Source organism: Sturnus vulgaris, chromosome 2 (assembly GCF_052056855.1).
Source record: "Sturnus vulgaris isolate bStuVul1 chromosome 2, bStuVul1.hap1, whole genome shotgun sequence".
In the NCBI taxonomy this organism is placed as follows: domain Eukaryota; kingdom Metazoa; phylum Chordata; class Aves; order Passeriformes; family Sturnidae; genus Sturnus; species Sturnus vulgaris.
The window spans coordinates 49186802-49201542 of NC_142244.1; the positions used below are offsets into that span (position 1 = coordinate 49186802).

Below are 14741 nucleotides of genomic sequence, written 5' to 3' on the forward strand. Positions count from 1 at the left end.
ATAATACTAGTAAGGCAACATAAGTTGTTTATAAAACACAGTTATATACTGAGAAGATTTTCTTCCTCAAGAGCTCATGTAAAAACAGGAAAGTGTTCATGGTGCTCCACTTTTGCATGCTTCCATGAGACCTTATGTTTTAGCTCCATTTAAAATGAAAAGCATGAGAACTGTTTCCTTTTCAAGTACTTTGCTTACCCTGAATGCTGTTCATCTGACTTAATGCACAAAGCAAAAACCACAAAGAAATCTATTTTAAAAACATAGGGAATTAACTAAACTGATTTATTTCATGGCACACCAAGATTTGTGTTTTACTTACATGCTATTTATTGCAAAACATCAGCAAAATGTACAATTTCTTTGAGAAAACTGCAAACATTTGTCAATGCAAAAAAAAAGTTTCCTTTTCAATAGTATTTTAATATTTGTACAATTATTTAGAATTAATTAAAAAAAATATTGTGTATTTACCTATATAAAAGCTTCAAATAATAGGTAAAGTTAGCTTACATTATAAAACCAAAACACATCGGACCGAAATATGTTTGCGTTTTTCTTTATTAAATGTATGGCACTTAATTTAATAGCAGAAATAATAATAATAATAGGGCTCCACAATCAGAAGCTGTATCATTTTCCAAATGTCACATTTCTTTGAGAACAAGGACTTTATAATTTACTCAAAACTGAGGCAGACCTCATCATGATTTTTAATTTTTGTGTTACAATACTATCACAGCTGTATCAGCCCTGCAAGCTTGCTGTTATTTTCTTTGTATTCAGTAAGTTAAATTGCAGTTTCACTGTGCTGTCAAGTAGACAAATGTAACAGCATGCCACTGGAAAATGTCTGACATTTATGTTTAATGTGGCTGATCCAGCAAAGAAAAATCTTTCTATTTAGCATTATCCTTCCATTTTTTATTTTTAATTTTTCTTTTTACAAAAAGCTAATGTTGAACATACTGCATGACATTACCAAAAGTATTACAAACCATAAAAGAAAAAGTGGGAACTAATAACCAGATTTCTTGAGGGCTGTAGTGAATAACAAAATAAAACCAGCATTACATTGCAGCACCTTTAAACATGTAACAAAAAACAGTGCTTTGTGTACACCAAAAATGAGTTACTGAACTGTACTATTACCAATGTCTGTGGAAAAATATATATATATATGTACACACAACAAAGGCACACACAAGGGGCAAAAAAAAGGAACTCAAGCATTTAGGCATCTGAAAACTGAGTTTTGGTGTTCCAAAAAAAATCATAAAACACCATATAATAATGTTCACAGATTTTATATCATCCACATGCTTTATCATTAAACAAAAACTGATAGGCTCTAAAAAAAACGTAAATTAAATACTTCATTATTTTATAATAAGGTAAATGCAATCAATGCATGACATGACGTGGCATGTTAAATCAAGTATCATTATTCAGCATTAAAATAACTGTACCAGTTTACAGGTACTAAACTATCCTTTAAATGTTTACAATGTGATGCTGCAGCAAATTTATAATCAGATCCAGCTGATAAGAGTACTACTATGAGTGACATGAATGTCCACAGAATGCAAAAGAATACAGATATGCTTTGGAGCAACATCTCCAAAGTTATTTTTACTTCCACTCCATTTCCCATTTCATTGTATGTCCAGTCTTAAAGACAAGTACATTGAAAACTGACATTACCCTTTCAGAAACATCACATTAAATGAAATACATCTAATAAGGAGTTATAATTACAGGCCTCATCTAACAGAAAGCTAAGCTTTGGTTATATAAAGTGCAGTTCAATAATATGCCAATTAATCACAATGTTGTGCATACATCTAATTTTTGCAGCTCAATTTCCTTGCAAATTCTAAAAAATATTCAGGTTTTACAGTTTGCTTAACAGCAGGCTCAGTTAAGAAAAAAATCCCATTTAATTTCAGTTCTAAGTACCTCTGTACCATCCACCTTTGCGTACTACACTTCTAAACTGCTTGGCACCATTTAACCTCTTGAACATTCCATAATCTGTACAATTGCATTTGTATCCCACCACATGAAACACCTAAAGTCTTGACAAAACAGTCCCCTAGCCTCTTCAAATCATTTATACTTTTTGTTGTATGAAGTTTTCAAGTTTTATTATGATACAAGCCGTACATTCCATCACTCTCATAGCAACTTCTGAAGTAAACCTATCATTGGGAATCTGTGGAAAAGGAAGTAAGTCAGGATACCTAGTTTTTAAGCTATCTACTCCATAAGCCTCCAATGTCTGAACGTCATTTGAAAGTCCTTCAAGTTGCTGACTGTACTCCTCTATTTTTTGTGCAAGAGCTGCTGGTTTTATGTCTTTGTCTGACTTGCCCTTCACAGCGTAGTCAGCTGCAATCAAGGCTAGTTTAGTAGAAAGGTAGCACTTAAAGCACACCCATTCATTGGCATTTTTGTGAAGGTCATTTCGTGCAGCTGAGAAGTTGGCTCGGGCCTGCCTAAGCCATCGACGTGCCTCCACGGGATTGCCAACGGACCTGAACGTAGGTGGGACAAAAAAGCGCTGGGAGTAAGATGGCCCTGTGGAGGAGGGACACTTCTCTTTGTACTGTTGCCTTTCAGATTTGTGGCTTGTTGCTTCCTGATTCCATGAAGTGTAAAATCTCTGAAATGAAAATTTATCTGACTGAAATCGAGAAGCAGAAGATGAAAATGGTCTCCTTGAGGCTCTGTCCATATTTTGATCCATAAAGGCCTGTTTTTCCATCCTGTTAATCTCATTCTGTAAATGTTTGAAAACCTCATTGGCTATATCAAGATTTTCTGCATTTTTATCTGGATGCCATTTAAGATACAGCCTCCTAATAATCTTTTTTCTTTCAGATTCTGGAAGCTTCCAAGCCTGTTCAATGACAGATGTCACTTCTCTTAATATTTCTGGCAACGAGTTTGACTTTATCTTTTTGGGAGAGTGGTGTTTTGAGGACATTGTTTTGTGGCTGTCTCTACCAGTGAAGATAGGTGGAATTGCCCTTGGTCCGTGTGCTGGAAATTCTGTAGGACTGGTTGGGGTAGAAGGTGTGCTATCCCTGCCTTGAGAACTTTCCTCTGGTCTGGAAAATTTGTACAAGTCAAGGGAGCTCACTATTTTGTATTCACTATATCCAATATCAATCTGGTAAATCTTCCCTAGAAAACTGTGACTTTCATCATCTTCTCTTTCTACTTCTTGCACAATGATTGCATAGGTATAAGTAGGCTGATATGTTCCATATATATCACCACCTTCAGAATCAACAAGGTAACCAACATATTCACCAGGATAAAACACATTCATTGGATCCATTAGAAGTGTATAGTGAATTTCAGCTGGTATAGGAGTGCCAGGTGTTGGTAGCTCAAGTTTTGATGGCTCAGAAGAGTCATACTTCACTCCTAAGCTGTCAAGCTTCTCACTGATCCGATAAATATCATTGCAACCCAGCATGGCAATTAAATATGAGGTATCAGAAATCAGGTTGTCAGTTGCAGATTTTAAGGTCATGGCCAAGGCTAAGAGGAAATTTATGTCCTTGCTGTCAGAATGCTGTATGTAAAGCAATATTACTGCATTTCCATATCTCTTCAAGAAAGCAAATGTTTCACTTTTGCTGTGGGGAATAGGAGCAAACCCTTTAACTCTTAGTGTTGTTTGCAACTTCTCAAAACAGGAAACTTTCAAACCTTCTCGCAAAGCTTTGCAAAGTCTTATTGCTTTTTCTTCGTTAGCCAGAAAAGCATTGTCATTTTCATGCTTCATAATCCTAATGAGTCCTGTGATGAATTGCTCCGAAGACAACAGTAACTGTAACCTTCCTTGCAAAGAACATAATGCTCCAAACTGACAGATTTTGGGAGACTCCTCATCTAACTGTTCTTCAAGTATACTGCTGAGCAAGCGAGGCCTCAGTTTCTGAGGGAATAACATTATCAATTTAGTGTGAAAGCCATGGTCTTTGCCTAAGTAACACTGGCTAAGATCAACAAGCATTTGCACACCAATATTACCTTGGATTCTGCTTTTGTAGTGGGGTGCATCATCAAAAACTAAGATACTAGACTTTACCAACCTACCATCTTGACTAGGAAGGTAAAGGGCAAAATCTCTCATATTCTCAAGGTCATTCCTAACCTTTACAGAATCATTCTGAAGACTTTTGAACAGGCCTGAAACTACTCTCTTAACTGTGCGCATTTCATTAGGATCCAACTGCTTTCCTTCCGAGCTCTTATATATGCGACCTAAAACTTCAACATACTGCTTTGTTGAAATAATGTCTTCAGTACCCAAATGTTTAAATAACTGATGGAAAGTACCAAGTTCCAAAGGAAGTTTGTAAAGATAAGGTTTAAAATCAGATTCATACTCAAGGTTTATCACCACCTCCTCAGGCTTAAGGAGCTTCCAACCGTCTTCCACCATTATAAAAGAAACTCCTCGAAGCTGAAAGCGGAATTCCCTCTTCTCTGTACTAAGAAATTCATAAATGCTTCTTAGGACCTTGGCCCTAGTTTTCACCATGTCCTCATCCAAAGTTGTTATATTGCATATGTTCCTGCAGTTATTGATAACTTTGTCCAGAGGAGGGTCCAAATTAACATTCAGCATGGCTAAAACTTGTTCAAGCTGTTCTTGTGCACCAAGACTACTCCCTTCTTGCTCTTTGATGCTTAACGGTGTTGCTTTCTCAGGAAGAATAGGACATGACGTCCACAGCAACTGCAACACATCAGTCTGCTTGAATTTAGGGTTCACCTGTGCCCCATTGAATCGTATAAGAGGAAGAGTTCCATTAACTTCTTGGTACTGAGGATGAAATCTCACAAATTCTGCTGGAGCTCGTTCAGGGCACAGAAAAGGAATTAAAGACAATTCTTTCAGAAAATTTCCTGAAAAAAGGTCAGTTCTTTCTTGAAATATATGATGGAGGAGAACATCGACAGTATTCTGTAGTGTTTCTTTAGACCAGTTTTCTGTATTTGCTCGCATGCTGATTTCCTTAGCAAACTGCAGTAACTGCTGCTGTGAAATGATGAATTTCAAACCGATATGTCGCAGAAAAGTTACCCATGATGGAAGGAACACAGCTTGATTTTTTGGTTTTGTAAGTTGCTCTAGCTTCTTAAAAAAATCTTGAGGTATAAAGAATTTTTCAGGCAGCATAACTTCAAAGACTTTTACAGTCCTGTCATAAAAGTATTTCGCAGGTTTTAACCTATTGCTTGCATCATGAATGATCAAAATGCTTTCAAGCTTTTCAAACAGCTGCTCTTTCATTTCTGAAGTTTCTTCAATGCTAGTTAGCCTATTCTTTAAGTAGATCAAATGTTCTAATTTTGCATCGTAAGACAGACTTTCAATTTTTGGCAAAAGATGTTTCAAGTACACTTCAAGATCATCCACAGAGACACAGCCAAGCATAGTATACAAATCTTTCAAATGAACCTTCTCCTCAAGAAAAGCTGATGAAGTCGATTGTGTCCATCTGTCTACTTCTACTGATGGGATGCTTTTCGTGAGGACATAGCATGTCCCATATTTTGCAATGCTGATGTATCGGCCACTGATCGATTTGTAACACGGAAGAGACTTTAAAATTTTAATGTCATCCTGAGATGTCAGATGACATAAGTTGCAATTGAAGTACATTAGGAGAGCCTCAAAGTCACTTTCTGCTAACTTTTCAGTCTTAAAAGTTGATGTCTGTACCATATATTGTATGGCTTTCAGAATGCTGGAGGGATTATCTATGTTTGCTGTACGTCCTGACAACAAAGGCACTAAAGCACTGTCTTTGGAGCAGATTTTGTTCAATGCCAGCTGAATACAGCCTGTTTTCATTAAAGCATGGAAAACTTTATCACTCTGAGCGTTTGGAAAGACAGCTATGTGCATGATGCTGAGTGGCAGCAAAACATCACACTCTGGCACAACCAGATGATTGGCTGAGACAGTAAACTTTACACCTGGCAGCAAAGTCCAGTCCTTCAAAGTTTCAATAACACCATCGAATTTTGCTTGTGTATCTTCTTGTTCTTCCTTAATATTTAGAGACTCTGTGATAAAATGCCAAGCACTTTTAAGCCACGATTCACTTGCAAAGTTTTCCTTCCATTTCATACAATTTCTAGTTTTATATTCTCTAGGCAGCACAGATGATAACAACTCAGCAAAACTTTTGATATCAAAGACTTTAGCTACTTCACTGCTGAGCAGAATATTGTTATATCTCAAATACAATGTGTTCATAAAGAGATCCTTGCGAGATGGAATCAGTTCATGGTATGTTGTCAAGAACTTTGGTCGCTTCGAATCAAAAACTTGCAAAACATTGTCAAGAGTAATGAGGAGTGGCAAACCCTCAATTTGGATTTCATTTTCTTCTGCATCTTTGAAACAGTAGTCAACCAGGAGTTTGAGGCTATGGAACAGTTTCAAATTTGTCTGCTGAAGACGACAGGGTAACTTTCCAATGTGGCAATTAGAGTCTGGAAAAGAAAATGTCATCAAAAACAATCGGACATCAGCAGGCGTCACATAGGTGACAGGAATATCTGCATCTACCAAACAGTGGTAAAGATTTGCAGTCTCATCACAGTTATATACCAAATTAAATCCAATTTCTAAGAGCAAATGCTTCAGTCTGTAAACATTTTCGGCCACTGTCTTCCGTGTTGTGATGTTGTATTCTGTATTTTTGAGGTGCTGCAATTCATCTTGTAGCAAATTGTCAAAGAATGGTCTGCCTTTGTTCACAGTAGACATGTTAACCCATGTGATGATAACAGCAGAATGCAAATCAGAACCATCAACATTTGGAGCTCTCATAACGGGTAAAAGACGCTTCAAATCTTCATAAATGCAATTGTAAACTGCTTTCACTAAGCAATACCAGTCTGGTTGAATATCAAGTCTATTAACTGGGAAAAAGGATAAAAACTTCTTTAAAGTGTCTTTCACAGCATGAATAGGTGTGTTTTGCAGCACTGATACTGTAGGGTCAGTTCCTGGAAAATACCTCTTCTTCAGCTGAATCAGCAGTTCAACATAGGCTGGTGCTATCAGCGCTGTCATTAGACTACTATTCCAGTCACTTCTTACTCCAACACCATTATCATCACGCCACAGATTTCTTCTTGCAGAGTCCAGAGCAAAGTGTCCATTCACATGGAAAGGTAATCCAGTTTCTAATGACAAGGGTAAGAAACAGAATGCTCTGTGGGGCTTTTTGTAATTATGAGTAATGCAAGCTGCTACTCCACCACGAGGGAAAAGAGTAATGTCCTCATTCTTGTGGGCTGAAACCACACTTTTGGATACCTTTTCCATGGCAGAAAAGCCTGACCTGTTACAAATTAACCAAGTGGTGAGGTTTCCTTCAGAGTCTTCAGTGTCCATTGTGTAAGTAATCTGCTGTACAGGTATTTCACTTAGCTGCCTCTTTTTAGTTACGCTGTCGATCACAGATGCATGGAATTGCTTTCGTTTCAGTCTGTCTCCATCAGTGATTTTGCCTTGTACAGAATACAGGACATTCAGTGCTCCTGTCGTTTTTTCTATCTCACAAATAGAAATTTTTTCCATATGGTTCAAAAACATTAGGAGTTCTGCCCCATCTGTACGCAGCTTATCCAAAAGATTTTGGACCATTCTATCTGAGCATGGAACTGATGAAATTTCTGATACTTTTGCCATTTCTCCATTTCGAAGAGGAAACCTAAACATTGTACAATTGTCCAGTTTAAAGTGATTTCCTAAGTAGAGATCCAGTACGTCTGAGAACTGTGTTCTGAAATCTGCATCTAAATCTCTAAACATGCGGCCAGGACTTGTTGATGTTGAACCTGGTGCATATCTTGCATGAGGATCAAAAATGCAAAGTATATCATTGCCAGACAGGAAAGAAGGGCAATCAGTAATGTGATAAACAGAATTGAAACCAATACCATACTGCCCAGTTTTACAGGGATTTCCTACTTTTGTACCTTTTCCAAGGTTCTGGATTCCCCGAATATCATCTTCTGTAAAAGGCTGATTGTTGTAAACACACAGTGCTGGTCCTTGAAGTGGTGCCCATTTCTCATCAAATATTCTATCGGCTGGATGCTGTCTAGGATCAAACACAAAACAGATCTCTGTAGCTTTTGCATCATCTGCATTCTGAAGGAGCTCTTTCAGCATTTCTTTTTCTGAAGGGTAAGCATTCAGAATGCTTTTAATTCTACTAGTCAGTTTTTCTTTCTGGCCAAATTCTGTTCCAAGGGTAGTAAAACAGATATTTGATGCATATCTTTCTAAAGCTTTATGGCGTTTTGGTATGGCTCCAAGCTTCACTGCAACTTCTCTGGGAATATCGCCATGACAATATTTAACAGTTGTGTCTTTGACTTTTATCCATGGGCAGTCATTGTAACACAAAGACTTTGCAGGCAGAAGTGCAAGACGAGTATCTGGCAACAAAATCTCACCATACTTTTTCTCACAAAATTCCTGCTTCTTCTCTCTAATGAGGCCCCATATTCCTTCGCTAATTATTCTCCTGCAGAGCTGAAAGTTGTCTTCTGTTAGCTGTTTGGTCCCTCTCTCCTGATTTATTAATTCCAGAACTACAGCAAAGTCTTCAACTGTGAAAGCCTGCCTTACACCCACACTTTCAAACAGCTCACGGAAACTATTTTTGTATTTGTTAGGCAGCTGATAGAGATAGGGTGCAGCTTCAAAATTCAAATGAAAAGACACTTTTGATGGATCGGCATACACATTCTCAACCAAAATAAAACTACAGTTTGTTAGCTGCTCAATTATCATGGCTTTTGTTGATTCACTCTCTAACATTGCTTCATGCAGATACTTGTAACAAGCATTAGTGATATTTTCTTGATACAATGTGATTCCATCAAATGACTTCGCAACTTCTTCTAACTGATCTATGACTAAATTAACAGCTGGTTTCTTAAGTAAACCCAGAAATTCTTTGACAGCTAATGACAAAGTACCACAACCTTTAAATGAGGGGGAATTTTCATTAAGAATTGGTTGTGTGAGGCAAACTATGTCTTGATGATCAGCAGTGAAAAGATCATTTGCTGAAAACATTGCTTCAGGCTGAAAATCACTGCCTTTCCAGTGCAGTGAGAAGCCTGCTGGTTTGCTAAGGAAAGGAAGGAAAGGAATGCTTTGACATTTTGCTGCAAATTCTTTAGCTCTAGGATCTACAGATTTTAATTTTTCATCAATAAGACTCAGTATAATGCTGCTCCTGAGACAAGCTGCAGCATGATCAGTCTTGTTAATTTCAGCTACTGACTCTGCACGTTCTATCAGATCTTCCCATAAAATATCATCTTTAGCCATTCCCAACTGCACAAGTTTAACCAAAATAACAGGGTTAAGATAGTCCTGAGTGGTACCATAAGGAAATCTTCCATCCTCAGCATCATACAACTTTGCAACTCTTCCTTCAGGGTGGATCAGTCTTGATGGTGTAACTAATGGATGTCCATCCAATGAACAGGGAATACATGGAGTAGCACGAAGAATTCCTGAGAACTCCTCAAGTTTTTCATTCAGAACATAACGCATCAAAGGGTCACGTAGCTCTGCATCAATCTCCTGAATATTAGGAAAAAATACCTCAGAAAAGAACTGTTTCTCAGAGAAAGTGTTCTCCAATAATATGTATTTGCATCCTGCTTCTTCAAATCCTGTCTTTACCCAAGATGGAAGATCTACAGCACACAGATTTTTGGAACCAGTTTTTTTAAGGTACTTCAGAAAGATCTTGAAGGCTGATGGCCCAACATCTGGCCGTTTCAGTATGGAGTCATCTAAAAACCTTACATTCTTCATGGAAACCCAAGATGACCCATCAGAAAACACTTTGATCCCTTCTTTGCTTTTCATATGAGCTATGTCCTCGTAAAACCCTTGACAAATAACAGAAAAATCGTCGTGAACTGAATCAGGATCTGGCCACACTGCACAGTAACTGTAGTCAACTAACTCACCATTGATTGCCATGTCACGTAGAACACAAAGGGCTTCTATGTAGGCTTTTACAATAACATGCCTCATGAATACTGTATTCCATCTTCCTTTTGTGTCTGTTTTCCAGATCTCTTTCCGATTTGAAGTAACTGCAAAGCAGCCATTTATGTGGAGAGGTAAGCCTGTTTTTATTCGCAGAGGTAAATAGCAGAACACTTCACCTATGTTGTTGCAATTAGGTTTCACAATCCACTTTTGATCCTGGGTTTCAGACAGCAACACTCCTACACCACCACAGGGAACTAGGCCTAGTCTTCGTCCACTTTCATGCAAAGAAAATTTCAAAGCATCTCCAACATCCATGCAAGAACATATAAGCCACGTTGTTGAATCTACTGTTTTCTGTGGCAATTCATCACCTGATCTTTTCGTCTGTCCTGATTTAGCCATTTCAAAGAAAGCAGCTGGATCCTCTTCAGTACCTCTGAAAAGTGGAGACTGTAAATCAGCAATTCGTCTAAACACATGGTGAAATTCTTCTACTACTATCTGCAGGATACACGATGCCTTTGGTGTTTCAGTGGGAAGCTTTTTAGTACTGCTGCTGCACACCTTCATGAGTTTAGCTGCTTCCTTTAAAACGCTTACATTTGGTGCAGTCAAGGCTTTGGAAGAACACAGATTTTTTCTGATAGTGACAACGTCTTGTGCCATGCCGGGATCATCTGCTTCAATTTTCAAGTATTTCAAAACCATTGAATTTACACTCTGAGCAAAAATTATCAGTCTATGACCACAAATGCTAAATTCATCCACAAGAGAGTAAATGTCTGCTGTATTGTAAGATGCGCTGCTGACTTCACTCACTTTAGCTTCCTGCTGAGTCCTAAAGGACAGTCTGAAAAGTGTTCCTTTGTAGCTGTAGGGAGATTCTACTGTCAGTGGTAGCTGGCAACCAAAAACACCTATAAATGGCTTAAACTGATTTGGAAATTTTCGTAGTCTCTTCTGTTGCTTACTCCAGTTGATTTTGATGCCAGGGTTAGATTTATCTCTGATATGCTTACTTATATGGTTGACATTTGGATCAAACATAATCATGAACTCCCGGCTCAAAATAATAGGTACATCAGTGATATGATAAACAGAATTGAATCCCAGTCCAAATTTTCCTACTTTGTCAACTTCACTCCTTTTTAGAGACTCTCCTAATCGAGTTATATTTAGGAAATCAGAGTCAGAAAACTCAGAATTATTGAATGACCACAAAGCCGGACCATGACATGCTGCCATTCCTGGATCCAGAAGGTTCTCTCTTATATCCATATTTCTTCTCATGTCAATTAGGAAATTACATTCCGTTGCATTAGCATCATCAGCATTTTGAAGAAGCTCCTTAAAGATATCTGAAATTGAAGGGTATTCTTCCAGTATGTTTTTAATTCTCACAGTCAGAGGCTCTCTTTGCCCAGATTGCTCAAACCCCATATTTTCTGGGTTGATCAGTCTTGTGCTAAGGCATGGGACATTTAACCACTCAGCGGTTTTCATTGGTATGTCTTCATGCACCAAAATTATGGGTTCAACAGAATCCTCAAGCAAATCGTTTAAGTCATCAACTTTGATGTCACAGTAACAGCACTCATGAATTGGCTTCATTGCAAGTTTATAAGGAAGTTTGCCACTGTACAGTGGCATGGGTGTGTGCAGACTGGCAGGGATCTGATTGCTGTACAGCCATCTTATGATGCTCAACATAATGTGGAGGCTTTGCTTGCTCTCTTGTTCTGAGAGAGACTGCTCACTCTTCAGATATATTTTCTGAATGACCATAGAAACGTGGTCTAGTGTTAACTCCTCAATTGAACCACAACATTTAAACAACTGGTGAAACTTTGCCATAGTTTTTGGAACATAATGTAGATAAGGTTGGAGATCAAGATCAGGAACTGTTTTTATAACTGCTTGTGTGAGGGAACAAAATGTTTTACCTGTCCAAACCCAGGGAAATTTCAAGGCTTTAAAAGCTTCTTTGCCTTCTTCTAGATGGTCATGCATAAATCCATAAATCTCAAGCAAGATATGCTGAAACTGATAGTAGTCCTCATCACTGAAGGTTTTAGAGCTATGCCAATCAACCACCACCTTGAAATGTTTCAAAACTGCTTTTATGCTGGGCTTGGTGGGGATGCCAAGTGCTTTTTCTACATCCAACAGTACATTTTCCACAAGAGGAACTGAGGAACCAACTAAAATTGCATGTGATATATCACACATTTCTGGTGGTGAACACAGATTACAATGATCTCCTTTCCAAACTAAGGACCCTGGATAATTTGGAGGCCTGTCCTTACTTGCAGGGATCCATTTTATCTTTTTCATTACAGCTTTTGTTTCAGATGATTGAAGCAGCATATGGTTTTTGTTCAAAATCATCAAGAGAGTTCTAGCTTTTCTTAACAGCAAATCATGATTGGTGTTAGAGTCAGCATGCAAACTTTCAATTTTTTTTGCCACTCTCAAGATATCATTTTCCTCAAGACTGGCTTCATTTTTTAAGCCTATTTGTCTCAGTGAATGAAGAATATCTGAGGATGTAAAAATTACAGGGGGGAAGCAACTTTCCTCTTCAGCATAAAACAAATGTTGCAGAAGTTCTACCTCAGGATCAAAGAGTTCGTTTGCTGACATTATCTTTTCCGGTGAGATCTGGATAAACTTTAGTGGTGTCAGCCATTCTATCACATCTGTATTCTCATTTTTCAGAAAAGTCAGATTTTCAAGAACCCATTGCATTATCTGTGCTGTTTCATCATATGAATAAAAATCACTTCTTATGTCTTCTATAACAAACTTCAAGCAGTCTGTGCTCTTTAGCTGTTCTATTTTCAGCAAATTAGCTAACCGAATAGTTGCTTCATCACTGCTGTCAATTATTGGAACAGAAAACCTTAGACCAGGAGGAATTTTGGCAGTGTGGTGTAATACCCTACTACCTTTTAGCCCAGTAAAAACAGGGGCACTTTCATCAGATGATTTTTCAATTTTTTTAAATATTAGCAATTCCTGAATAATTCTCTTCTCTTTTTCACTTGCATCTGTTAAACTAGCTAAGAAAGCCCTAAGAGCATCTTTATGTGTTGGTGGGAATGACGCAACCTGATTGCATAGTTTCTGTAAGGACATTTTTTCCATTATTTGTAAAACAGCACTTGGCAAAGGTGGATGCACATATTTTTTTATAAGTGGATGTTGGATAGAAATATCCAGTTTCTTAAGTACAACTCCACCAATTCTCTGAATAATATCAGCTAAATATTCGGGGAGCTGAGTCTCAGATTCATCTTCCAGAATGATGGGTGATGGATTCCTAAATCTAACCAGTTCCACCGATGTTTGATTTTCATCCAGCAGCGTCTTGGGGATAAGCGGCATTTCATCAAACACACTCAAGTCATCAGAAAAATGTATATATAGATTCTTCCAGACCATCTTCAGCCAGGAAACTGACGGGTGCTTTTTTTCTTCCAAGCCTGGATACCACTGTACAACCACATCTCTCCCAGGCCACACGCTGTTCATAACTTCTTTAATGAGCCGGGCAAACCTTTCTGGGTTCAGGAGCTGCAGCTGAGTGCATGGCCTCCCTGCAATTACAGCAGAAGGGAAAAGCTGTGAAAACCACAGAGCAGAGTTACTTAGCAAATGGCTTCAGGGGGCAAGGAAAACGGAAAACAAGGGAAAAATGTCTAATCTGCTCCTTGTCTTTTTGTGGGGAAAAAAAAAGTTTATTAAACAGGAGTGCAAATACCAGCTTCCTTTGCTTTCAGGAGTTAATTAAAAGAAAATACATTCCATATTAGTATGAAAATATAAACAAATTGAAAATTATCAATATGTTATTACATTTGTTAGTTTAACACAAAAGTTCTCAGGCATACATAGAAACTAGAGATTTAGAATTGAACTACAAACATTTTTTTGTTTAGTTGATTCTTTTCCCTATTTATTTGCCCACTGATAAATAAAAATCTAATCCTTTATTTGTCTATAACTGCAAATGTTCAAATAGATTTGGAACATTTTTTATGAGATATACCAAAGTGGTTCAGGTGCAGCTGATCTTACAACTTAAACTGACAAAACTTAAACAAACTAGACTCAGTTAGGCAGGAAGTGCTGAAATTAAGTTTATATGTTTTTATCCTTATTATTGAAGTTCTCACTAAAAGAACTCTATCTTTACAATTATGTCTTTATTTTCATTAGGAAAGTTTATACTTAAAAACTACAGAACTTCTGGGGGTAAAATAGCACAGAATAAAAAAATACCACTACCTCCCAACACGTCAGAAATAATGACAGAAGTGAAAGCAAGACATCTATTTGAATTTTAGATCTTTCATCTTACATCTAGATAATAATGGCATTTTCTCGAAGGCATCAGTCCAAATTAAGAGCAATTATAGACATGTTTAGAAAAAATCTTTTTTCTTTCACTTCATGCCGACAGAGCTATGGATTGTGATAGCTCTACTGAAAAGAAAACAGGCAAACACATCAGCCTTGTGAAAGTCAGGAAAACTAGCAGAAGGGGCCCAAGGAAGAATCTACTTAGAAGCTAAACTTAAATACCATTTTTTTAATTTGAGAACAGAAGTTTAAAATGTTTTTAAAAATATACAGTAATCTTAAAATACTGGAAATCTTCCTG

General features: G+C 37.5%; 1 protein-coding gene across 1 annotated transcript in view; it reads right to left on the bottom strand.

Moving 5' to 3' along the window:
- Positions 1–543: 543 nt before the first annotated feature.
- Positions 544–14741, bottom strand: part of SACS (sacsin molecular chaperone) — a 32480-nt gene continuing 18282 nt past the window's right edge. The window contains exon 8 of the mRNA XM_014879657.2: positions 544–13674. Within this exon, the coding sequence (XP_014735143.2) occupies positions 2114–13674 (11561 nt within the window). The 3' untranslated portion in view covers positions 544–2113. The remainder of the gene's footprint in view (positions 13675–14741) is intronic.